This window comes from Hydra viridissima, unplaced genomic scaffold (genome assembly GCF_058129835.1).
Source record: "Hydra viridissima isolate aposymbiotic clone 2 unplaced genomic scaffold, HvirCarnegie_v1 scaffold_1, whole genome shotgun sequence".
Taxonomy (NCBI): Eukaryota; Metazoa; Cnidaria; class Hydrozoa; order Anthoathecata; family Hydridae; genus Hydra; species Hydra viridissima.
The window spans coordinates 20,312,046-20,336,471 of NW_028324300.1; the positions used below are offsets into that span (position 1 = coordinate 20,312,046).

General features: G+C 28.7%; 3 protein-coding genes across 16 annotated transcripts in view; 1 reads left to right on the forward strand and 2 right to left on the reverse strand.

The window, feature by feature from the left end:
* LOC149893816 (protein NLRC5-like) overlaps window positions 1-6,651 on the forward strand; it is a 34,849-nt gene extending 28,198 nt beyond the window's left edge. For all 7 annotated transcript variants that reach the window (XM_090076331.1, XM_090076332.1, XM_090076328.1 and 4 more), the window contains one exon: window positions 5,935-6,651. In XM_090076331.1, coding sequence (XP_089932457.1) covers window positions 5,935-6,503 — 569 coding nt within the window. In that variant the 3' untranslated portion in view covers window positions 6,504-6,651. The remainder of the gene's footprint in view (window positions 1-5,934) is intronic.
* On the reverse strand, window positions 968-14,700 carry LOC149893818 (uncharacterized). 3 transcript variants are annotated; one of them, XM_090076429.1, is made up of 9 exons: window positions 14,488-14,700; window positions 13,271-13,514; window positions 12,722-12,979; window positions 12,304-12,561; window positions 2,699-2,740; window positions 2,547-2,609; window positions 1,829-2,208; window positions 1,556-1,712; window positions 968-1,256 (listed from the first exon to the last, which is right to left on the reverse strand). In XM_090076429.1, exons 2-6 carry the CDS (start codon window positions 13,386-13,388, stop codon window positions 2,563-2,565), a joined length of 723 nt encoding a protein of 240 aa, XP_089932555.1. In that variant the 5' UTR covers window positions 13,389-13,514; window positions 14,488-14,700; the 3' UTR covers window positions 968-1,256; window positions 1,556-1,712; window positions 1,829-2,208; window positions 2,547-2,562. The 3 variants fall into 3 exon arrangements, with proteins under 3 accessions (XP_089932555.1, XP_089932556.1, XP_089932554.1); XM_090076430.1 differs by lacking the exon at window positions 2,547-2,609; XM_090076428.1 differs by lacking the exons at window positions 968-1,256; window positions 1,556-1,712; window positions 1,829-2,208; window positions 2,547-2,609; window positions 2,699-2,740 and adding an exon at window positions 9,514-10,799.
* On the reverse strand, window positions 14,511-24,029 carry LOC145192497 (uncharacterized). 6 transcript variants are annotated; one of them, XM_090076435.1, is made up of 5 exons: window positions 23,948-24,029; window positions 21,248-21,367; window positions 16,232-16,509; window positions 15,147-15,404; window positions 14,511-14,819 (listed from the first exon to the last, which is right to left on the reverse strand). In XM_090076435.1, the coding sequence occupies exons 3-5, from the start codon at window positions 16,347-16,349 to the stop codon at window positions 14,719-14,721; spliced, it is 477 nt and encodes a 158-aa protein (XP_089932561.1). In that variant the 5' UTR covers window positions 16,350-16,509; window positions 21,248-21,367; window positions 23,948-24,029; the 3' UTR covers window positions 14,511-14,718. The 6 variants fall into 6 exon arrangements, with proteins under 6 accessions (XP_089932561.1, XP_089932560.1, XP_089932563.1 ...); XM_090076434.1 differs by having other exon boundaries at window positions 21,248-21,392; XM_090076437.1 differs by having other exon boundaries at window positions 23,701-24,029.
* Between the last annotated feature and the right edge of the window lie 397 nt (window positions 24,030-24,426).

A 24,426-nucleotide genomic window follows, 5' to 3' on the forward strand; every position in this document is an offset into this window, starting at 1 on the left:
TAAATCCAATAGAATATTATTGGGAACGTTTTGATCGTAAAGGCGAAAAACCGACTAATAAAAATGATTTATTCCAGATGCTTTCGTATTGTTGGGGAAATATCCCCATAGATGTTGTTATCAACTTGGTTGACTCTATACCTTGTTGTTGTCAAGCAAAATTAAAATCTATAGGTTAACAAAATACTGATGTGCTGTGATGAAAAAATGGGGAGGAATTAGAAAAGATCTCTTTTTTGAATTTTCTCTTTTTTTTCGTAAACTTTGGCACGATAATGTTTTCAATAAAACTTGAATTTCTTCCTTCCATTACAAAGTGATCATTTTTTGAGTAAATTATACTATGTAATCACATAATTCGAACAATTGTTAAAAATTTTATTCATTTTCAGTGAAAAGTCAAAAAGTTATGACGAAAAAACATGAAAAATCTAGCTGTTAATATAAACTTCTGCGCGCTTCTGATAAAAAGAAAGTTGAGGACGCTGTGCATGCGCATTAAAAATCTTAAGAATCTTTATTTACCTCCGATTGAATTGAAAAGTAAAACGCAACAATTTTAAAACTAACCAATAGATAGCAAATTAAAACAAACTCAGCTCTGAAATCGAATTGCTTTTTCATCAAAATTTATTCAAAACACTACTTAATACTAATCAATAACTTGAAATCAATGAAAACGTAAACTAAATAACATAAAGGATCAAAACAAACGTTAAAAAACCTAAAGCATTTTTTAAACTGGAACAAAGCGAATATACGAAGTTACTAACTTCCCGTCTTAAAGAAACTTCAGGGTCCTTAAGGGCAACCCCTTCAGGCACCCTTATGAAAATGTCCGCGCCAAATATCAGGGTCCTTTAAGGGCTAACCCTAAAGCGGCCAATAAAAAAACCTCATCTGTAACTCATCCTGTATGAGTAGTAAAGCGTGGTTGTTTTTTTAAACTAGTAATACTCAATAGTTAAACATAATTTATATGATATTTATATAAATCATCATTACACGAGATCTTTAATTGTTAAAGTTATTTCTAAGTCTTTCGCTTTTTTTGACGAGGATCTTCGTTTTCACTGTCGTCTTTATTTCCTTCATTGTCTGCGTCTTTACTCTTTCCTCAATCGAAACTTCAAGTGTCTTTTTCTTGCAGCGCCGCAGACGACCACCAGAGCGACCTCTGGCATTTTTAAAAAATCGTGCTACTTTCAATTCTATCACATTAGACGTGATGCCAGGGAATAAGTGAAGAGTTAAAGCTATAACTATTTAAATACTTATAAAAAAAGAGAAAAAATATGTAAATAAATACTAATTTAAATCAATTATTATATAATCAGTTACTATAGTTACATCTTATTATATGGATTCACATGTATTAGAATTTGAATCGTTTGATATAGTCCCATTGACAATATAAATAATATCTGCATATAAAAAGATGTTAATTGTTTTATCTTATTGTCTAAAGTCAAACACCAAGAGTCAAACTTATGACTCACACTCAGACAGATTCATATATGTACAACTTTTCACAGAAGATGTAGATTGCACTCACTTTTGAGTTGATTTTCTAGGCTATCAAAAAACTTCTGCTTCCCATGTGTTCCATGCCTATTGGTCTTCTGCTGTAAGTCATGCACCAGCAATTTGTTAAGCTCCCGTGAAATGTAATTATACACAGTCAACCCTCCTTCACGCTTCATCTACGTTAACTAAAAAAGATCAGTTAACAACTAAAATATATATACCATCATTCATACTATATTCCCTTGCCAAGGGTAACACATCATGGCTATACTTTCTTAATCAGAAATTGATAAAAACTTACCATATATTTTGGGTGCTTTTCAGTCTCAGAATATTGCTGCAGAGAAGTAAAGATAGGAAATTGTGTATGACAGACATTCTGATCAACATGATCACTCCAATCTTCCCTGTCACTGCTTGAGATTGGTCAACTTTGACTGGATCGTATTCAGTTCAAAAAGAATGTGCGCATTCAAAAAAAACTGTCCTGTTATAATAACCACAATAAACAATATACTGCTTAAAATATAATACCGCTGCCATTCATGTTATAAACCAACATTTTATATTAACATTCAAACTTTGTGTACTAAATGGTTCAACTTAAAGCCAGCTGCAAACACCAAGCACTCTATCATGCATACCCAGTTAACTTGAATCAGAGGAATCACGGGGACTTAACTAAAAATACAACAAACATTATTTTCAGTAGTTATATAACTTAAACAATTTATAATTACCCCTTGAATAAAAAAAATGTATAGCAGTTTTGTACAATGATAAAACTAATCTTTAGCTAATATAAAAGTATATTTCTAATTTAATTTAATAAGATATGCACACCAATACTTTTTTTTATGTACTCCTTAGGCCATATGTACTCTAACATATGGATCCTGAGATTCATATCTAATCTCATCATTATTTATATCCAAAGCTTTTAGAGCATGGTAGCCTTATACACCCAGATATAAATAGTATTACTATAAATGCAGATATGGTTAGTAGAAAACCTTTACATGAACAATAAATAGTTTACAGCACACAATTGACTGAATATCTGACTGTGAAATGCTTGAAACCTATAAGAAATCATTATAAAATCAAAAAACACAATCTAACTTTTGTGTAACTAAAATATATAGCTAGATCCCAATATTCAAAAACTTACAATTAGCTGGATAGGTGATACAGGTAGTTGAAAACTGGGAACCTTTAAAAAAAAAAATCTAGCAACAAAACACATTCGTATAAAAACAAATAAATCATATCATCACAATAAACAGCAGAAAAATAACTTTTACTTTTATTAGATAAATTATGAGATGTTCTTATGCAATCAGACTAGAATTAAATGAAAATAATATTTTTAAATGGTGGTATTAAATATTCGAGTTTTGTTTTCACTCAAGTTCAAACAAAAAAATAACAGCTTTATATGAAGAGATGAAAAATGACTCTTAGATTCTTCTTTACTTTCACTTAATCAAATTTCACCTAAAAAAAACAACTTTTTTTTAAAAAGGCCTTTTAGCACTGTAAAGGACAGCAATGTATGAGTTTGTTCAACTAGTTTGACTAATTACACTTTGTAAAAAAACTGACAGCAATCTTTTTTGTAGTGTGTATTTGGTGAGTATTATTGTAAAAAATTAATAATTTAGATTAAACAAAGGATATCCTAATTTACATTCATTGCTTTCGTGCTCCCATCTGACTGCGAATCATACAACTTAAAAACTTAATTCCCTTTTTATACACTTTTACAACCGCGTCATTTTAACACATTAAATACATTAAGACCTTACATGCATTGACAACTAAATACATTATCACCTACACACATTCGCACCTACATACATTAACACCTACACACACGCTAATTGCATCTTGAAGACGTAATTCACGACACTATAGATGAGCCAATTTAAGATGTAGTAGACGAAGATCACAGCAAAGAAAATCATGCAACTATATATCTAATTATAAAAGCACACCATGTAGATCAAAGTAGCTCAGTAAATACTGACTTGCATTTTTTACTCGTCATTTAATTGGTTAGTTTTTTGAGGTCACGAATTTCTAATTTTTGCTAACAAAAAACACAACTCATTCTGTGTTTCAGCTTGTTTTTCATTTCATATAGAGTTTTGTTTCGACTCTAACAGTTCTATTCTGTATTTTTATCAAATTGTTGAACTTAATTGTTCCCTTTAAAAACAACGCTTTAAATCTGAACTCAAACTAGGCTGTGGTTATAAAGCAGTTTACACCCCTGAAATTGTAACAAGAGTACAAAAAGATTTTAATGTTCCTTCAAGAATTTTTTTTTATATTTAATATTTAAGGGGTGTAAGGGAAAAAGAGTGCCATTTTTTAAAAATTTCAAAAAGAATTTTGGCGACTTTATTATTGTTTTATCAAGCAGATTGTTACTCGATGTTGGGTTTTTTAGAAGAATTATTAGGGGTGGGGCTGTAAAGTGCTAAAAGGAACTTTTGATATTTATTGATCTTGTGTAGTAGCAGCGTGACAATTTCTGTTTTTTTATGTCTCAGAAAATATTTTTAATCACTCATTTCAATGCATTGTTTTGGATTTTACGCTTCGCAGTTAATACATAAGCTTGTGCCAATGTGCTCCATACGCGGTCAGCATTATCTTAAAATCTGAAAAAATTGAAGTTCGATGTTAATTTCTATCACCTTTAAAATAAACCAGAAATCCATTTTTATTATAAAGTTGCAAAATATAGTGGAAAGAGATGTATATGGTTCTCTTGGGATTGTAATATGTAATATATAGGAAATGTTTAGAGTAACATACATTTGATTATGAAATGAAACAAATTATGTAGAGATTCGTAATTTTTAGTTTGTTTCTGGATTTAATTTCCTTACTTATTCAACATGTGGTCTCCTTTAGTTACACTGACTATTTTTTAAAGATATTGATCTAAATTTAAAAATAAAATTTTTTACATGCATTCTGTACATTTTGAGTTTTTGGTTAACAGAAGCTAACTCTTTTGTTAACCAAAAATGTCGCTCTCATAACTTTAGATAGAGGTAAGAACTGTATTTTCAATTTTATCATAATACAAATGATTCTCGATTTTTACTAAATTAAAGACAAGTATTTTTTTTTGTTAGAAAGTTACTGTTAAAAAAAAGTATAAAGACTTCAGTCATGTTCTTACTTTCAAGAATTGTCATGAGATGCTTTAAATATTCTCAGGAGAACTGAGAGCATTAAGAATACAGAGATTCTCTGGAGAACTGAGAGCATTAAGAATACAGAGATTCTCTGGAGAACTGAGAATATTTAAAGCGTGCTATGACAAATAATGCAAAGAGAACGATTGCTAACTGTAGTTCCACATTCCACGTTCGATTTTTCAATTACAACTAAACCCTCACTCTGGTTGAGTTTCAAACAACTCTGTAAGCGAACTGACATTTTTCAAACGAGAGCATCGCCGCAGGAGATAAAATGTTTCCTTAATCAAAATCGCTAACTCCCATTTTCATTCTCTTGTTTACAGTAATTTTAGAATGAACGATGCGAAAGAAGTAAGTGTTTCAGACTTTATTGTTATGTAGTTGTTAAAATCAGTTTTGAGATGAATATGGTTCTATTAGTTTGGTTTTTAGAGAAAAAGTAATGACAAGTTCAGTTAATACAACAACTTCATGTTTCTTTGCCAAAAGTTATAAATTTGAAAAGTTTTATGTCTTTAGTTGGACACATTAAATTGGTTTTTTGATATTTTTATCTCCTCAAAACTAGTTTAAAAAAAGGTGACCATAAAAGAAATGGGCTCTTATACGGTACTTTTCGTTTGAAACTTTAAAAATTTAATTTCCAACCGTTTTGACAATTTTATTCCACTGTTACCGCTCTAAATTGACATGCTTTAGTTTACTTTTTAATATTTTTCTTTGCTGCAGCAAAGAAATAAAAAGCGAAAATGTTTTTACTTCAGTTAAAAAATAAATTATTTTGTATAAAAAATCTCACGTGACTTAAATAAAGTTGCGTGCTCTCTTTATGCTTTTGGCCGAGCTACTGATTGGCTGTATTGTTTATCGTATTTTTATTGGTTTGAGCGCAACCAAAGTTTGAAAACGGCGTACGACAAGTTTCAATAAATATTTTAATTTTGTATTTCGTAAATTATTTATTTGTTTAATAAATATTTTTATAAATAAATAATATTTTTTGATTTGATTTGTGATTGCTTGAACTGTTTTGATGTTTTTATAAAGAAAATAAAATCCGTTTTATACTTATTAAACACGATATTGTATTTTCAAATTTTTGAAAGTTGATTTTCTTGAATAATTGTTGCTGCAAATAAATAAATATTAATAATAATATTAATATGTTATTATTATTGTTATTCAGATGAATACCTGATGTTCATGGAATGCTTCTTCGAAGCGCAGGCGTCGATTACAGAGGACATGAAAAGATTAGTCGATGAACGAGAGTGGGAAATTGTTATAATCAATGCAAAAACTGCTCATGAAGTTTCACATAAGAAATTTTTCATGGAGAAATTTTTAGACGCAGGATGCAAGTTGAATGCATTAAATGTTTGGAAAAAGATTTTCTCTGAAGATGAGAAAAAACTTATGATTTTATGTTCGACCAACGTTCATCGTGTCACCTTATGGCATCCAGTGAAGATCGATGGATGGACACCGAAACACAAGATTGAATGGTTGAGGATACACATCAATGATACTTTCGTATCAAAGAACGAGTTCGAAGGTTTCGTCCTCCCGTGGATTCGACTCGCTGAAGTATTAGATCTTTACCTTCACGACGACACGAATTTCATCGACGACATTTGTGAATGGCTTCGTGGTTCGAACGTCAAGTGGTTGGAGATCGAGTTCCGTGGAAATTATTTTCATAACATCGAAGAGTTTAAAGTAAGAAACACGAAAAATGTTAAATATGTAAAATAAAAAATGTACAAATGTAAATATTAAAAAGGTATATGTAATACAAGAAAGTTTTTATAACATCGAAGAGTTGAAAAAGTTGAATTGATACGAAATACTTTTGATTGTTTAAATATTTTTAATATGTTAAATAAATATATGTAAATATAGAATGTAAAAAAAATGTAAAATGTGTATATAATACAAGCATTATTTATGAAATGAAATATTAAGTAATTTTAGAAAGGAGAAAACAATTTTCTTTTAAAACATGAAACGCGGAAAAAAATGGAAAGATTTTCATTTTTTATTCGGAGTTTTTGTTGCAAATATTTGTTGTTTGTTTAAACTTTTTTTTTAAATACTGCAAAAATCACGGAAATATAATAAAATGATAATAATTTAATGTAATAATAATAGAAATAAAAACTAATTAAGTTATTTTTTTGATGTTGTCAATGGTAACAGTTATGAAAAAAATATTCGAGTTTTTAAGATAAGATTCGATCATTTTTAAGAACGGAAAGTTTTTTTTGATGTTTGTAAAAAAGAAAAAACTCGGAAAATCGAAAAACAAAATTCCTGCGAATTTTTTAAAGGTTCGAAAGGTGGACATTTTTTTTCCCCGAAGTAAGACGGCAGTTTAAAAATTTTTTTTTGTAAATAAAGTTAAAAAAGTTTTGTAATAAACTTTCGGTAGTTTTCAAATGAAGTATTTTTCAACCCCAATCATTTATATTGGCTGGTTTCATTTTTCATGAAACTTGGATCAATTTATAGGGGAGAGTGGGGTATTGGCGAACGCGGGGTAAATCCGAACAAGGTCATTACGGCATGTTCGATTAGGAAACTTGACAAATTTTTTTCCCCCTGGCGAGAGTGTGTTCCATGATCAGTTCCAGACGTACAGTAGTGTAGTATAGATGCGCATGTTGTTCACGATAGATCTATTCTAAGTTTTTCTCTTTGTTTCATGTAATTTTTACTTGCGAAACATTTATGTATTGGCTATACTAAGTATATAAAACCTAAACTTTTTTTTATGTAGTTGCAAAGTATCATAATCATGGAGTTTTTTAACACGTATTATATTTAGGGTATATTAATACAACCTATAATTAATACAACGGTATGTTCGGAATTACCCCACGTACGTAGGGTAATTCCGAACACCAATGGTTTTGTTTTTGATCGAATTTTCTATTTTTTTATAAGATGTATGAAAATTGCTTTTGAGTGTTTTTAACTGAATAGTTAGACTAAATGATAAGCAATAAATATCATCAATATATAGTTATAGTTGTCTTTAATTCACATTCCCGCTTAGCTGTTCGCCAATACCCCACTCTCCCCTACTTGCCGTTTCCATAGCAATTAAAATGGCCTTAAGAAAAACCTTTTGTCAAGATAGCTCTCAAAGAGGCGTGGCCACAATCTAATTTTTAGCATGTTGAGAATGACATTGAATGAGGATGATTTGTAAAAAGTTACGGTAGTCAGTGCTAACCTAATCCCACTTTGAACCATAACTGCCCTTTTCCAAGAACTCCGTCTTCTAAAATCATTTTTATTATTTTTTTTTTTAGTTCTTTCATAAATTGGATCGATATTCATTAAATGATCAATGTTTTTAAACTCTGAAAATCGTCTAGTGAATAAATTCTGAGAATAAAGTTTTCATTGTTCACTGTGTCTTAAGGGTCTGCGTATCGTTTCATTTCCATATCGTTATCATACCATATCTTACTGGAAAAAAAAAAAGTCTCATCGGAATGATTACGACGTAAAATCGTTATAAAAACTTTAACCGGTTTTGTAGCTAGTTTAAACCTCCGTATATACCGATACTCTCTTCACTCCGATGATTTTTTTTTTTACGATATCATATAGGAATGATAACGATATAAAAATGAAATGATACGCAGAACCTTGGTCTTAATAATGTGGCGCATTTGCAAAAGGCCTCATTTTACTACATTTTGTAGGTCTTCTATTTCCTTTACTGTCGTATTATTTTGTTTAATATCATTATTGACTGATAGGGTAAAACACCTGGTGTTCGCCGATTTTTTGACCAAGTTCCATATAAAAATTATTTTCTCACTCGTTTTTTGATTGATTGTTAATCTCGAAGTTTGATCGTATAGAGAGAAGATTGCTCTTTACGTTGTCCTTAAAACGAATGGCCTCCGATAATAAATAACGGAACTATAGCCCTCAAAACTAAAAAAAGGTGGCCACTGGCAAGATTCCCATGTTCGCACCCCACACGTTTTTGAACTTTCTCTAGTGCTCAGCCATGTGTTTTTATAATTTTTTTTATTAAATATATTCTTCTAGTCGTTTTTTGATTTAAATGTATTTCAAATTTATAAAGACGAACAAAAGAATGATGTCAAAAAAAAAAAAAGGATATATTAGTATGTTTTGCAGCTAAAAAATTATAAGGTTGCTAATGTAGTTTCACCAGCTCAAACTAGGGAATGTCCGGGTCTCGATAGGAACCGAACGAGTCCCGAAACCAACGGGTATTGGACACCGATAAAACCTAAAAATATTTTATTGGACTCCGATTACCCGAACGGGTATTACCCATTAACGCCAATAAATTGGGTAGTTGAAACTTTTCATACCCGACAGGACACAATATTTTGTGTATTTAAATAATCGGTACCCGAAAGTTATTGATACTATCGGTACCCGAACCCAATTACCCGTTAAAATAAAAATTCCCGAACGATTCTCTCGGGTATTCTTTGAAAAAGGTCCATTTTGTTCAACAATAACTAATATTTCTAAAAAAATTACCGAAAGTAGAATATAAACATAATATCGCAATAATCACATTTTTACTTGGCCTTTAGGCAGTTAAACAAAATTTAATATATTTCCGTATGGCAAAGTTACTCTTTCTCATCCTTTATTTGAAATGCTCGACTCTGATTGGTTGTTATAAAAAAACCAAGGTAAGCCAGAAACAGCAAAAGCGATAGTAAAGCATCATTGAGTGTTTTCAGAATTGTTTCCTTTTCCGTTTCTTGAAATGAAGTTAGAAAGGTTGTAAATTTAAAAGTTCGAAATTAAAATTGGATGTGCGAAAAATAGGAAAACATTTCGAAAATATTAGCTAGCCAATCAAGTACTCTGCCATCACAAAGTCTAGGCGATGTTGATACTGAAAACGAAGAAGGAAGCGAACGTGAAATGGAAAATCCAACACTATCTTCAGATCCAGATAACCTGCCTCCCCATGAAAGCGAAGCCGAAAATACAAAGTTTTGTTTAAAGTTATTTTTATTGATATGGTTAACTTTTTTCATTTTTTTATTAAGTTTGTCATCTTAGATGGCCGCCCAAAACTGAAGCGTTCTCGTACTCAAAAAAGTGAGGAAGGGGCACGACAGAAACACTTCCTAACTTGGCAGTATTTCCGGGAACCAACTGAATCTGAAAAAGGAGCTTAATGTTCAACTGTTCATATGCAAATAATTAAAAGAAATTGAGAGGGAATAGTTGTGAATAATTCCTAATGTGTAAATAAATGTAAATATTAGGACAAAAGCTCAGTAAAAATTGGTTAAAATATGAAAAAGTCTGACTATCTGCCCTTAAAGTCTTTTTGCCCATGAAACTCTAACTTTTTCAATTCTCTTTTATATTTTTTAGACCAAAATACTCCAAGTTCTTGAAAGCCAAGTTTAAAGAAGCTAAGTTCAGTTTTCAGACTTTGGCCGAGGATCCTGAAAAAGCTGTCAAAAAGTTCTTGTCAAGTTTGTTCGGCAAAAGTGGGGAAGAAGACTCCGAGATTGAACCATTCCTCGTCGATGGCAGCCTTCGGCACTCACAATTTGGAAGCTTTTCTTTGAGCTTCATCCATCCAAAGAAGCAGAAAAAGAGCGCGACTGGATTGAAAGGAGAACCTTTTGCCTATGAAAATGTTGTTGAGGCAGTTTCTGCATGGATGGGAAAACCAATGAAGTTCTGGGTGACAAAATGGAACGTCAACCCAATTCTTTTCAAGGCTGCTTTTGCTATCCTGAGCATTCCTGCAAGTTCAGCATCCTCAGAGCGCTGGTTCAGCGTTGCTAGCCTGACAGTCATGAAGGTAAGAAATTGCACGGTCCTCTGAAGGCTTTAAAACTGCTCTTCATCAAGAGTAACTGCTCTCAGTTTAAGAGAAAAATGTTGCTCAACTTGTGGTCAGAAATCAAATGCTCTTCATCAATTCAAATGAGGAGTCAGACGATGACAATGAGGAAGCCCTGTTGTTGCATTTAACGTTTTGGAGATGTATGTCATTTAAGATGACCAAGAATTTGTCTAAAATAATTTTTTAAAACTTGGATTATATTTCTTTCAATTTATTTCTTGCCAAGAAACTCATGAAAACAGTCTCCGAATAAGTACATCTTAAAACTTTAAATGTTTATTTAGTAATTAGTGTTAGGTAAAAATTGTAAGGTGAAAATGCTATACTTGCCGGTGTTTTATTTCTTTGATGATAAGGCTACTAATGTGTTTAGAAAGTTAACTTTTGGTACCAAAACTGCATTTATTTTCACATCATTTAACCTCTTTCATTTACACATGTTGTTTAATAAAATGTGGACTGAAATAAAATGCTTCATTAACTAACTCTCAGCTTAAATAAGTTTAACTTAGTGCCTTTTTTAAATTTTAGTTTAAACATTTCACAGGCTCTTCAATATACAAAATACTTTATAATTTTTCAAAATACAAAATACTTTATAATTTTTTTTAAAATTCTTTTAGCTGATAATATATACAGCAGAGCTGATTTTAGGCTGATTTTAGCTTATTTTATTTTTTGATTTTATTGATAATATATTTTAGAAAATGGAGTCAGAAGATAATAATACAAATTCAGATTCTAGTGAGATTCAGCCATTTTTCTAAGCTGTATAAAAAAACTGCAAAACATGATGAACTGACAAGGAGTTACTCTTTAATTATTTCAGATTTTTTTATTTCAGCAGTTAGTTATGAAACAGTTATAATTTTAAAATACCTTTTATCTGACACGAAGGTGTTTCTTCTTTTGCAACCTCTTCATTATATAGTGCTAGTAAAACACTGAATCTTTTCAAAGTTATCAAAGAACTTTTTATTTTTTCATTATAATGAAAAGGAGCAATTTCATGGAGCTTTTCAAGAAATTCCATTAATTTTGCTTGTTCATTGTTATTATCATGATCAATATGTTTGATAATACAATCAACTTCATATAAGCAAGTGTGATAAGCAACTTAAATACTTCTAGAAATCATCTATCAAACTTAACTTACACCTGGTTCTCTGTTAGTAATTTGCAAAAAATAAAAAATTCACGTGTCATGAAAACTTTTGAAATTTTAATCATTTAAAATTACATGTAAAAACTACTTTAATCTGTAATTAACCAATAGTTAACACCTGTTTAAATATTTGTTTCAGTACTACATTCAACAAGTTTTAGCTCACTGTTTTAAAAAATTTTTAAAAATGGTAAAAGTATAGAAGTAATATGCTCCTTTATTCCAACAAAAGAAGTGTTTAGAAAATTCCTTTGTCATACTAAAGAAACAGAACATAATTAAAGGAGAAGCAGTGAACTAAGTGCATGGAATAGTCAGAAAACTATGTTAAATTATAATTATTTTCAACCTATAATTCAAAACATTTCATTTCTGCTTACAAAACTATTAACTCAACTTAAATTACTTGGCCATCCATAACTATTAAACAATGGTTATTATTACACACATCTTGTAATACAAACACATTTGCAAAATAACGTTGTTTAACAAACACTATAGACACTTACCATCCAATGCTACTCCTAATAAAACATCATATCGATTTGTGGTATTAAGAGACATTTCAATTAAATCTTTAAAATCAATAGGACGGATTTCACGCAGCCTATCAAGAAATGCAGCCATTTTGGATTGGTTATTTTGGTCATCATAATCAATATATTCCACAATATTATCAATGTCATCTAAACAAGTATGGCGAGCAAATCTTTTCCAATCAGATGATACTCTTTTAATTAAAGTGTGTTTAACTGTTTCATAATTTTCTAAAAAATATTTTTAAAAAAAGTATTTAACCAAAAATCAAATTAAAATAAAGCTAAATAAAAAAATTATATAATGATATAACCAACATTATATAACTTATTTACAACAATTAAAGTAAATTTCAACTAATAACTTAAAATATTGAAACAACTTTCATACCATCCAATGCCACACCAAACAAAACATCAAATCTTTCTAATACATTAAGAGTGTTTGCAATAACCACTTTGTAATTTAGTGGACAAATTTCAAATAGCTTTTCGAGGAAAGATGACATTTTTGATTCATCATCCTCGTTATCATGGTCAATATTTTCAACAATAGTGTCAATATCATTTAAACCAGTTTGACGGGCAAATTTTCTCCAGTTTGTTGATACTTGTTTAACCAAAATGTGATGGACTTTCTCAAAGTTTTCTTATGAATGGAATTTAAAAATAAACCAAAAAAAAAATTTAATTCTAAATAGAATTTAATTTTTCATACAAAAGCTAAAACTTGTAATTAATAAAAGAGCCATTAAGTTACAATCTAAATTCTTTAATGAGATATGAAAAACAAAAAAATAAATAAAGAATTGTATCAGAAAAAAAGCAGGAAAAGGCTCTAAATGGAATTAATAGGAAAGCCATTTTCAAAAGCAACTGAAAATGGTATTAAACCACATGTAGTGGAAACCTTAATAAATAGACAAAATTTATTACTTACCATCCATCGCTACATCTAACAAAACATCAAATCTTCTTAAAGTAAAGAGAGAGTTTGCAATAACTTCTTTATAGCTGATTGGATTGATTTCCTTTAGATTTTGAAGGAAAATTGCCATTTTTAATTCATTGCTGCTCTCCTCCGAGTCAATTTGTTCTATGATACTGTAAATGTTACTTAAGCAAGTATTAAAAGCAAACTTCCCCCAGTCGCTCAATCAAGATCTTTGCATTTTCAATATTTTCTAAAATCAAAAAAATAATCACAATAGCTGTGTTACCTTAAAACATAAATCAAGTTGCACAGCAAATTTTAAGATAATTTTCAGACAACTTGTATGGATGAATTCACGTGGTATATTCTATTAAGAGTTCTTAGAAAGAACACTATTTATTTAACCAGCAAACTTTCAACAGCTCTCAGGTAATATGCAAGAGTTTTAAAAAATGAAAGAAAAAAAAGATAAAAGCTGAGTTTTACTACAAGTTGATAAAGTTTAAATAGACACTAATACAAGGTTTTTCAAGAACCATGCAGATATAAGGACTTTTGATGAAGTATAAACTTTAGACTTTCCTTAAAGTGTTAACTACATATTAACTTTGAATTAAATAATATTGTATTGAGAGATGCTATAATCTGTAGAGTGTTATTTGTCAATACTTTGATTTTAGTTTGTAAGAAGTTTAGTATTTAGTTATTATTCAGATTTTTAGTTACTTTTAACACATTTCTTTTACTTATTAAAAGTTTTCTTTCAGAGCAAATGGAAACTCAATTTGAGACAATTTTTGAACAAGACTTTTTTTTTTGCTTTTCATTATTTATGTAAATGATGTGTTTATTGTATGTTTATTAAATGTTTATTAGAGCAATTTTTTAAAATTTCTTTACCTTTTGCTGCTGGTAAAAATCATTTTTATTCTAATACAGAAAATAACATAGGTAAATTGTAAAAGATATCTTATTATCAGATTTTATTCAAAAGTTAAATTTAACTTTAAAAAAGAAAAAAATTGTTTTTTGTTTTCTCTACAGAAAGTGAAATTCACCTGAGGAGATTAAGATTAGGTCAGTTTATTATGTTGTAACTGATTATTATTATCTTGTACAAGAATGAAGCCTTTTAATAATTTTGAACACTTTCTTTCTTCTGAATGAAAAAATAAAAATAACATAAAAGCTTAGAAAAATAAAAACCATATTTAAAAAGATACCATTAATAAGAATAGATTCTTCCTTTGTTTTTTCTTTTACTTTTTCTTTTCCTTCATTTTCTTTTTCATGACAACCATCTTCTTCAAATGCTGATAAAACATGAAATCTTTTCATTGTAATCAGAGTACTTTTTATTAACTCTTTAAACTGCAACGGATTGATATCAAAAAGCTTTTCAAGTAATGCTTTCATTTTCATTTGATCACTATTATTCTCTTGGTCAATATTCTCTATAATGCTGTTAACCTCGCATAACAGGCATAATTAGCAAATTTCTTCCAGTCAGAAGATGCATGCTCAAGCAATAAATTCATTACAATTTCAGAGCTTTCTAAAAGTAATTTAAAAAAAAATTATCAAACACAGGATCGAAAAATATAAAAGTTAAACCAGGTTTAATCCTTAAAAATCAAAATATCTCGTTTTTAAAAATTTAACCTGATGTTAATGATAAATGTGTTAATGATACATTACTTATTTTACTTATGACATTTGTGACTTTTGTGAAAACCAAGTTATCTTATTGGTTGCTGACAATTTAGTAACTCCTGTTTTAAAAATTTTTCAACAAAAACAATGCATTTTGTTGAAAGTTTATGAAATAGTTTTAAAATTCTACAAATATTACTGAAGAAAGACTAAATTAACAGATTCTTACCAAGCAAAGCTAGCCTGAACAAAACATCAAATCTGATTGCAGCATTGAGAGAATTTACTATCAACTTTTTAAAATTCAAATGATCAAGCTCAAAGAGCATGTCTAGGAATGCAATTAATTTTGATTGATCATCACTGTAACCACAATCAATTTGTTTTACAATACTGTCAATATCATGCAGATAAGTGTAATGAGCCAACCTCATCCAGTCAGCAGATACATTCTCAATTAAGATCAGGTCAACTGCTTCATCATTTTCTGAAAAAAGAATCATATTTTCATAAGTAAGTCATTCATAAAATAATGTATTTGAGGAACATGTTTTTGTAAACCAAACTGGATTTTTTTATTTAGCAACTTTTAAAATAAGCAACCAACAACTTTTTTTTCAAGCTTTCTTAGCATCAACCCTCACTAAGGGGATGTTTTAAAAGCATGCTGTTTGAGTCTCAAGAATGATGAATCTGAATCTAAAATCATTTTCAAGAGAGCACTAAAATTGTCCGATGAAATGAAGGTTGCTTCATCTGTTGATTTGCTGTAAAATGTTGTTAGCATTCAGAGACTTATTTTAAAGGCACATGAAGTTGAAAAACACTCCAAGTTAAAGCAAATGACACCTGTGTTTAAAGATAATTGAAATTATTTTCAAAAGCTGTTTGATGTTTACACTTGTAAATGCTAAGATGTCTAGGTTCACAAAAAGATAGGAATGTAAGACAGTTTTGAAAGACTTGAATAAGCTTCTAGTAATTGATACTGCTAAGTTGTAACAAGAAAAAATTTTCAGAGGAACTAAAATAAACTTTTGAAAGAAGAAAGTTCATATAGAAGAATGTTCAGCAGAATAATGAGAGAAAGAAACTAAAAAGTATTGGTTTTGGAAAAAAGATGGCTGGTAAAATTTCAGTCATTTTATCCTTTCCAGAAAAGAGCTATATAGATCATATTGAACCTAATAGCTTAATTTAATTGTCTCATTAAAAGTCTTTAAATACAAATTTAAGTTAACTAAACAAGTCCTGAAAATAACTCATAACAATTTTCAAGAACTTTGATAAAAAAACACAAAAATATAACCTTACCATCTAATGCAACATCAAATAAAATATTAAATTTTCCTAATGCATTAAGAGAGTGTCCAATTATGTCTTTGTATCGCATTGGTTCAATTTCAGAAGGCTTTTCAAGGAATGATGCCATTTTAGATTTATCATCTTTGTTACGGCGGTCAATATGTTTAACAATACTAATACAAAACTAACAATAGTTTTAATGCCAATTAAATGAGTCTCATGTGCAAATCTCTTCCAGTCAGTTGATAAATGTTCAATCAAAAACTTCTTCACTTTTGCAAATTTTTCTAAATACAAGAAAAACACAATCAAAATAATATACCAATAATAATAATACATATATGTACAAAGTGACAAGTAGGTTTGAGTTTTCTCCACAATAAATTTTACATTATTTAGCCACATGTATGAAGATAATTTGTCACTTAAAAAACTTCCAAAGCAAATAAGATGCAAATAAGAAAATTAGTGGGAGTATGATTTAACTTTTACATAGAATGACTGCCATCTTTAAACATAAGAACGTAAACTTTTCAACTAAAAGCAACCTTTTGTACATATTGCAGTATGCAGTATATAAAATACAGAGAAAAGTGCCAGCAAAATGTGTGCTGCGCACTATAGCTTCAAGTATGTTAAAAATCAAAAAATGAAACTTCATAACATCAGTAAAGGCAAAATAATCAAGCCTGATAATCGTGGAAAGTTATTGAGCAGAGTAGCTGGGATCCCAAACAATCAAAGTGACTGGAACATACTTAGCCAAGTTTCATTTAGAACAACTAGGGAACTTATATATTATATTAGTACATGAACAATCTTTTTTTTTTCATATTAAGAAAGAGTATGGGATATCAAAGCAAAGTTAATTACTAATTTAATTTTGGTGCTGTGATGTGCTGCATCATACTGAAGCTTTAAGACTTAGTTTTTTTAAGTGCCTCTACAAATTTTACTCATACAAGTCATCCTTTAAAAAATTATCCTTTTTTTATATTTATTACAATTAACCGTTTTTCCCCTACTTGTAGTAATAATTTACTTGTTGATCTTATTTTATAAATAGTAATTAAAATCATAGATTTAAAAAGTAAAAATCACAAAACTACAGAATGGTAAAAATACAGAATGGTAAAAATGCAGAACGGAAAAACTACAGAATAGCAATGTGTAAAAACCACTAAACATAAACAATAAAAATAAATGAATCTCATTTTTCTTCCTTCTTATTAAAAACATTAAACAGGGTATAATGTTTATAAAAAACACTTTCCCCTAATATTTGTATAAATGTTTATATAAACCCTCCTCTCCCCCACCCCACCCCCCCCATACACCCATCAAACATTATTACACAATGTTCCTAAACATTTCAATTAAATCTTCTATGTTAATTAACATTTATTTTATGGAAAACTTTCCCTGAAAAATCTTCTATGTTAATTAACATTTATTTTATGGAAATGTTTCCTGAAAATAGAAACTTTGTAAAATGATTTTGTAGCAACAAATTATCATACATGTAAAAAGTTGCACACTTTACTAATACTGAGAGGAAATTTAATCTCTTGCCATCCAATGCCACACACAACAAAATATCAAATCTTTTTAGAGTATAAAGACAGTTTGCAATTACTTCATTAAAGTTCAGTGGATTGATATCTTTAATCCTTCAAAGAAATATTTCCAATTTTAGTTGATTATTGTTATTCTCTTTCTGAACTTCTTCTACAATGTTATAAAACATATTCGAAAAAATGATATGAGCAAATCTCATCCAGTCAGATGATACTTGCTCAACCAAAGTCTTTCTAACTCTTTCACCTGTATCTAGATTTAAGAGGATAAAAAGGTTTATGTAATAAACATTTTTGGTGCCCAAAAAAATATTATTTTGCTTTGGAATTAGTTGTTTTCTAAGGGAAAGAAAAGTGACAGAACAATCTTCAAAAAAACACTTTTAAAACTTCTGGTTTAGAAATTTATTTTATCATGTAAATGCCTTCTAATATTTGCTCTTTTCTAAAACTTAGAAATCCTAATGTTTTCAGTTTGGTAATAAATTACATTTCTGATTACCAAAAAAACTATTTTGTGAAAATTATATTGTTTTGGAATTTGTAGTTTTCTAAGGGAAAAAAAAAAAAAAAGAACAACCTTTTAAACATTCTACTTTAAAAATTTTTTTATTCTGAAAATGCCTTCTAAAATTTCAAATTTTCTAAAGCCCTTTGAAATCCTGGAGCTTTTAGTTTGGTATTTAATTTCATACTTATTCTTTTTGGATTTAACTTGAAGATTTCCAAAAAAATATAACTAAATATTAGGCCATTGCAAACAGTTATTTAAACATACACAAAGTTTTCTAATAATTAGAAGGAGGATATTATTATATTGTTTAAAGAAGAATTTATTTCTATAGGAAAATATTTTTTTTCATAAGTATTTTAAAGTTACTTGAAGCCATGCATTAATAAATTTTTGCATTTAATCATTTTAAACTTTTTTTCACACATTTTCTTGCTGATTACCAAAAAAAAAATTTTTAATTTTTTTAATTTTCCCCAGAATTTTATCAGAGATATTTCAGTCACCAAAGTAGACCAGCTACAATTTTCCAAAAGGACCGTATTTTAATAACACTTTCGCGACTTCAAAATACTGAATTTGGATGTTGAGCGCAAATCATCTACTAGTTTATTATCTCAAGAAATACAAAAAGTAAATCAAATTTTAGGATTAGGTTAATTTCATTTAATAAAAAGTCAAAAATTAGGAATAATTTTTCAATAAATTTACATGACTGTAAAGTTGATGATGACTGCTTGATTTGATATAGAAATGCAGGGGAACCTTTCATTCAATAAATCTGCATTTTGCGCCTAATGAAGTACTAGCGTTTTGTGATTTTGTCAACTTATAATCCTATCGTACAACCAGTAGCTAGTTATTTCAAACCTATTGAAATTATGAAATTAATATGTATTACTTAAAATGATTTATGCTACTATATTTATTACTTACCATGTAAGTAGTAATAAACTTTGTTTGTCAAAACATTAACTTACAAATTGCAAAGTTTGATGGCTATTCTGATCGCAACAATACAGAAATAAAACAATAAATCCGTGTCACTATATAAACAATTTTTTAACTGACTGTTTTCAACTTTTTTTTACTTTTGTGTAGCTAGTCAAGGCAAGTTTCCTTAGTAAGTTACCTAAGTTACCTTAGTGGCACAGTGAAAAGATAACAGCAGAAGTAAACAAATCAAATTTTGACAAAATATGTTTCTGAAAAGATCATAAGGATACTGCTGTTTTTGTTAAAAATCATCAACTGCATTATGTTAGAGAATATGGTAATGTTACTGAACAGAATTTGAAATTGAAGAAAAAATCTTAAAGAAATCCAAGTTGTGCATAAAACCTGTCAAATTTGGATTTTATATTGAAAATAAATTCAACTGCATAGTAAACAAGCAAAAAGTCAAAGCTGATCCAAGAGCCAAATGCCACTGCTACTCACATATATGCCCATTTACTTGAGCTAAATGGCTTCTGATTTTACTAAGTTTGCCAAGTAGACAATATATTAAATCTTTATATTTCAACAATGAAAAATTTTTTTAATACTTTTTATCTCATACCCACATGATTAATCTAGAAATTATATTTATTAAATCTTTACATTAAATTTACTTAAACAAGAAAACACTTTTAAATTGACATTTTAACATTATTGTAGATTGGTGTTTTAAGATTTAATATTTTAAGATAATACAAGCAATAATAGAAAGTTCATTATGAGAACAAACTTAAAATTTAAACTTGTTAATTCTGTTATTTCACAACAATTTATAAATACAACACCTTAATGAAAGAAAATGTTCAGATTTAGACACAAAGTGTACAAAGAGTTTTTCTATATTTCATTTGAGTTTCAAGGGAATTCTTTGATTTATCTTTACTTACCATATGTATGCATTTAAAACTTTAAGATATTAGTATTGGAATATGTAAAAATTTTTATAGAATTAAAAAAATTCCTGGAAAAATGGAAAAAGTTAAATAAGAAATTTTAATATACTAAACCAAATTTTCTCAAATCAAACAACATGCAAAGCTTCTTTTTGGAAAACACTGACCTTAATATAGTGATAAATCAGCTCAAACATTTTGTTCTTATTTGTCAGCTATAATATCACTACTTTTTTTCATGATTAACTCTAGAAACTTTCTTCAAATTAAGTTTCTAATAAATTTCAAGAGAAACAGAAATACTTACTCATAAATGTTTCATGTTTATATATTTTTAATAAAACTTTAAAAAGCATGTATTTGAAAGAGAAGAACTGCAAAAAAAGAAATAAAACTTTACATTTTCAAATTTCCATTTTTTCTTCCTCTCCCACCACTTCCCTCCTTCCTTACTTTTTATTAATCTTTAATATTATCCCACTGTTTGTTATTTTCATTATATCACTTTATCTTGGTTGTCTAATGGTTTAAACTTCTACTAAATGACAATAGGGTGAGCAAAGGTATTCTGTCGCATAATAGAAATACTCATGCTTCAATGCATATTGCTCATTCAGGCCATATCAAGTAAACTTATGAAAATTTTAGCATAATTTCTGTTATGTACATAACATAACATATCACATACATGAATACCTAATGTCCAATTTTCACATATACACAGAAATATAACATATAAATAAACACATATATACACATAGATGCATTAGCAAAATTTTTAACATGAATATATTAAATAAAATAGTTTATCTCAGTTTAGTTATATTTTCAAGAAGGGTATCTAAAATTTACACATGATTCTGAATACTGACAGCTCTATTACTGACTTTGAGTTTTTTGGATGAGCAATCAATAAAATTTATCAATATTTGTTAAAAATAAAAGATAGTGAAAAACTGAAAATCTAAAACAAGTATTGTATTTATTTTTTCATAAAAAGTGAAAATTTGCTTCACAATAAAAATTTCTTTAGCATTTCTTCTACCTTTATAATCCAAATAACTTGCTGATGACATGTTAGGATTTTGTAGAACATCTTTAAGTTCTTGGGTGTCAACAATACTATGCTCATCATTTGCTTTAACAAAGGTGTTACTCATTACACCTAGTGTGCCAAAAGCAAGAATGATCTGTAAAACATCATATTTTAACATATAATATATATATATATATATATATATATATATATATATATATATATATATATATATATATATATATATATATATAATTATATATATATATAATTCTTAAATATGAACAAATGGACTATTACTACAAATGGCGGCAAAAATCTCTTCATAGCAGGTATTTTGCCTGAATAAAACTGTTTAGTTGAACTTTAAATGTAGTAACTATGTTTCCTAAAGCATTCCTAAAACAAATAAAAAGCACTCTTTGTTTGAGTATGAACTAAACTGTGATCAGGTGGTTTAAAATCTGATTAGCTCAATGCATATTGAACAAGGTGGGCCGAAAAATAAAAAAATTTAACAAATTAAAGTGTCCCTTCCTAATACCTGGCTTTTGGTTTGTAAAACACATTTATGAAGAAAAATGTCAGTGGTTATTATTTTTATCTGAACCACTTTTGTAAAAGCAAAAGGAACAACAACAAGTTGCTTCCAAGGAGCATTCGAGGAATCATTGTTGGAAAGTCCGGTTGCGGAAAAACGACTTTGCTGTTGAATTTCCTGCTAAGACCGGGATGGTTGGATTACAACCACTTGCAAGTGTTTGGAAAATCTCTTTTTCAGCCAGAGTACAAAATACTGAAAAGCTCGTTTGAGAAGAAATTGCCGAAAGAGGTCATTCTTGATTTGTTCAACATTCAAAGCAAAATTGAAAAATTAAACGCAAGTCCTGAATGCGTCATTGAGGAAATTTCAAAACAATGGGTCAGTAACAAAATTCAGTAACAAAATCAAAAATCAGTAACAAAAAAAATGGTCATTTCCTCCTGCAACAAACTTATAATGAAAAGGTAACAAGTTAAGGAGGTTAAATATAACAGATAGCCAAAAATTTTTGGTGACATAAAAACAAAAATGTTTACAATCTCCTGTAAATGAATGTTATGGAAATGAATAATCATTTTAGATTGCTACTATATTAGTAATATTTGCTACTAAAATAATAGAGACAAGAAGGAAGTATTTCTTTCAGAAAACTTCAATGATTAAAAATCAAATCATCTTTTTAACACAGAATCAAAAATCATGTAGCTTAGAAATGACAAGTTTAAAATGAATGGCTTTCATGTAAAATTCTCTCAAATAAAATACAGTTTCTACCTAAATGTTTCTATCAGCAAAATACCTGCATGCATATAAGTATCATATTTTAAAAAAAACTTCAATATATTGTTGGTTTGTTCATTGTACCTTGTCCTGTGGTATAGATAAATCATGACTTTTCCCAAAATATAATTTTCAAAACTAGTTGCATACCTGTAATCTATTTACATTAAGAATATTGATTACTAAGCATTCGGTTTTTAGTTTTTCTGTTGTTAACAAATAAATTACAAATTCCTTGAAGCCATGTAAAATAACTTTTTAAATTTTTTAACTTTATTAAAGTAGAACTCTTCATGAGTTTAAAACAGCAAATCAATTTGGGTGGCAACTTTTTACTCATAAACTGTTATCTTTTAAAAATAAGTTTGGCGAATTTAATCAAATAGTACTTCTATGCAACCTCTTGAAGGGTATATACAAAATAATATAACTTATGTGAAGCATTGCATATTTATTTCATTGAATATTATAATTCTGTATGCTTAAACAAGTAAAATATTTCAAATTTAATTCATTTCAAATAACTGATATAGAAGTTTGCACTTTGTTTATTTTTATTTAACAATGACAGAGTGAAAAATAATGACATAGTTTAGAACATTTTACTTGATTCATTTGAATGGAAACAGTTTGCATTTTTAAACTATGTTGATCTTGAAAATGAACTTTTTTCTTAGAGGAAATATTACAAATGTTTAAAAAGTAAAAAGCATTACTTTAATTGCAAATATAAACTTTCCAAATATTTTGCTTCAAAGAATCAATGAGTATGCTTATTTCTGTCCTAGATATGATATTCCACCTGTCATTAGATTACTTTCACACTACTACACTGTCACATGCACTCAACAGCTCACTTTTTTTCAATATTTAAAAAAAAAACGTGCAGTCAATCATAATTAAAAAGTTTCTAACTGAATATTTTATATCATTATGGTTCAGCATGTAATTTTCATGTTAGAAGTGAGAACTTGCTGGTAACATGTTAGGGTCAGTAATGTGTAGTGTATTATTACTTCCTCAAGTGCTAACAATGCTTTGGTCATTAATGGTTTTAACTGGAGCGTTACCCCTTGAACCTAGTGTGTCAAAAGCACAAACAAAAATTTTTGTAAAATAATATAATTTTGATAAATACTTTTGGCAGGAACTGTCACTTGTAAGTTGCTTAATTTAGCATGACAAATTGGTTTCATAAACTTTTTTTCTTCTAAATGTTTAAAGTTTGAAAATGTTTAAATGTGCAATTGTTAATAAATAATCAGAAGAAAAAAATGAATAAAAAAAAAAAGAATGTAATAGTCAAGCCCTGTTTGGGAAAAACTTCTCAAATCAGTAACCTTTCAGTCAGGAAAAAGCAATATTTGTTAAAACTAGATACTTACCTATTCGATAGTTTAACTTTCTCAGGCAAATAGATGCAAAGAATTTATAGTAGATATATATAGACAACACTGCCGAATTCATCTTTTTGTCTTTTGACAACACCCTAAATTATTGCGGTCATGTGATACTTAAGTGGCAGCTAAAGCACACTCGTGCCTTTACTGTCACTTAAGCTGGATGGCGCCATGGACTTATAGACCAATTTCAAGTGACGTATAAGCAAAATGTAAACAATAAGCGCGCGGATACTGGTAGGCAAAACAAAATTAAAATAGCGGTTAAACTATAGTCAACATTTACTTTTACTCGATAAACATAACTATTTAAAATATTAAAATCAATTATCAATAAATAAAAAATGAATATTTCAAACCCAATTGAAGTAAATCCAGAAAACTTTAATGAAAGTGTTTGGAAGAAAGACATTACAAAGTTGCCTGACATTACTTGGAGAGACGTTTTAATTTTTCTCATAGAC

What these genes read in the sequence shown, in the direction of transcription:
- LOC149893818 (XM_090076428.1), bottom strand. Translation starts at nt 13,388, where the DNA reads ATGGCAATTTTCCTTCAAAATCTAAAGGAAATCAATCCAATCAGCTAT. An exon ending in GTTAGATGTAGCGATGGATG is followed by an intron (nt 12,980 to 13,270) that starts GTAAGTAATAAA and finishes TCCATTCATAAG; the next exon opens with AAAACTTTGAGAAAGTCCAT. An exon ending in ATTAGGAGTAGCATTGGATG is followed by an intron (nt 10,800 to 12,303) that starts GTAAGTGTCTAT and finishes AAATTATTTTAG; the next exon opens with ACAAATTCTTGGTCATCTTA.
- LOC145192497 (XM_090076438.1), bottom strand. Translation starts at nt 16,349, where the DNA reads ATGGCATCATTCCTTGAAAAGCCTTCTGAAATTGAACCAATGCGATAC. An exon ending in ATTTGATGTTGCATTAGATG is followed by an intron (nt 15,405 to 16,231) that starts GTAAGGTTATAT and finishes TTCTTTTTTCAG; the next exon opens with AAAATGATGAAGCAGTTGAC. An exon ending in GTTCAGGCTAGCTTTGCTTG is followed by an intron (nt 14,820 to 15,146) that starts GTAAGAATCTGT and finishes AATTACTTTTAG; the next exon opens with AAAGCTCTGAAATTGTAATG.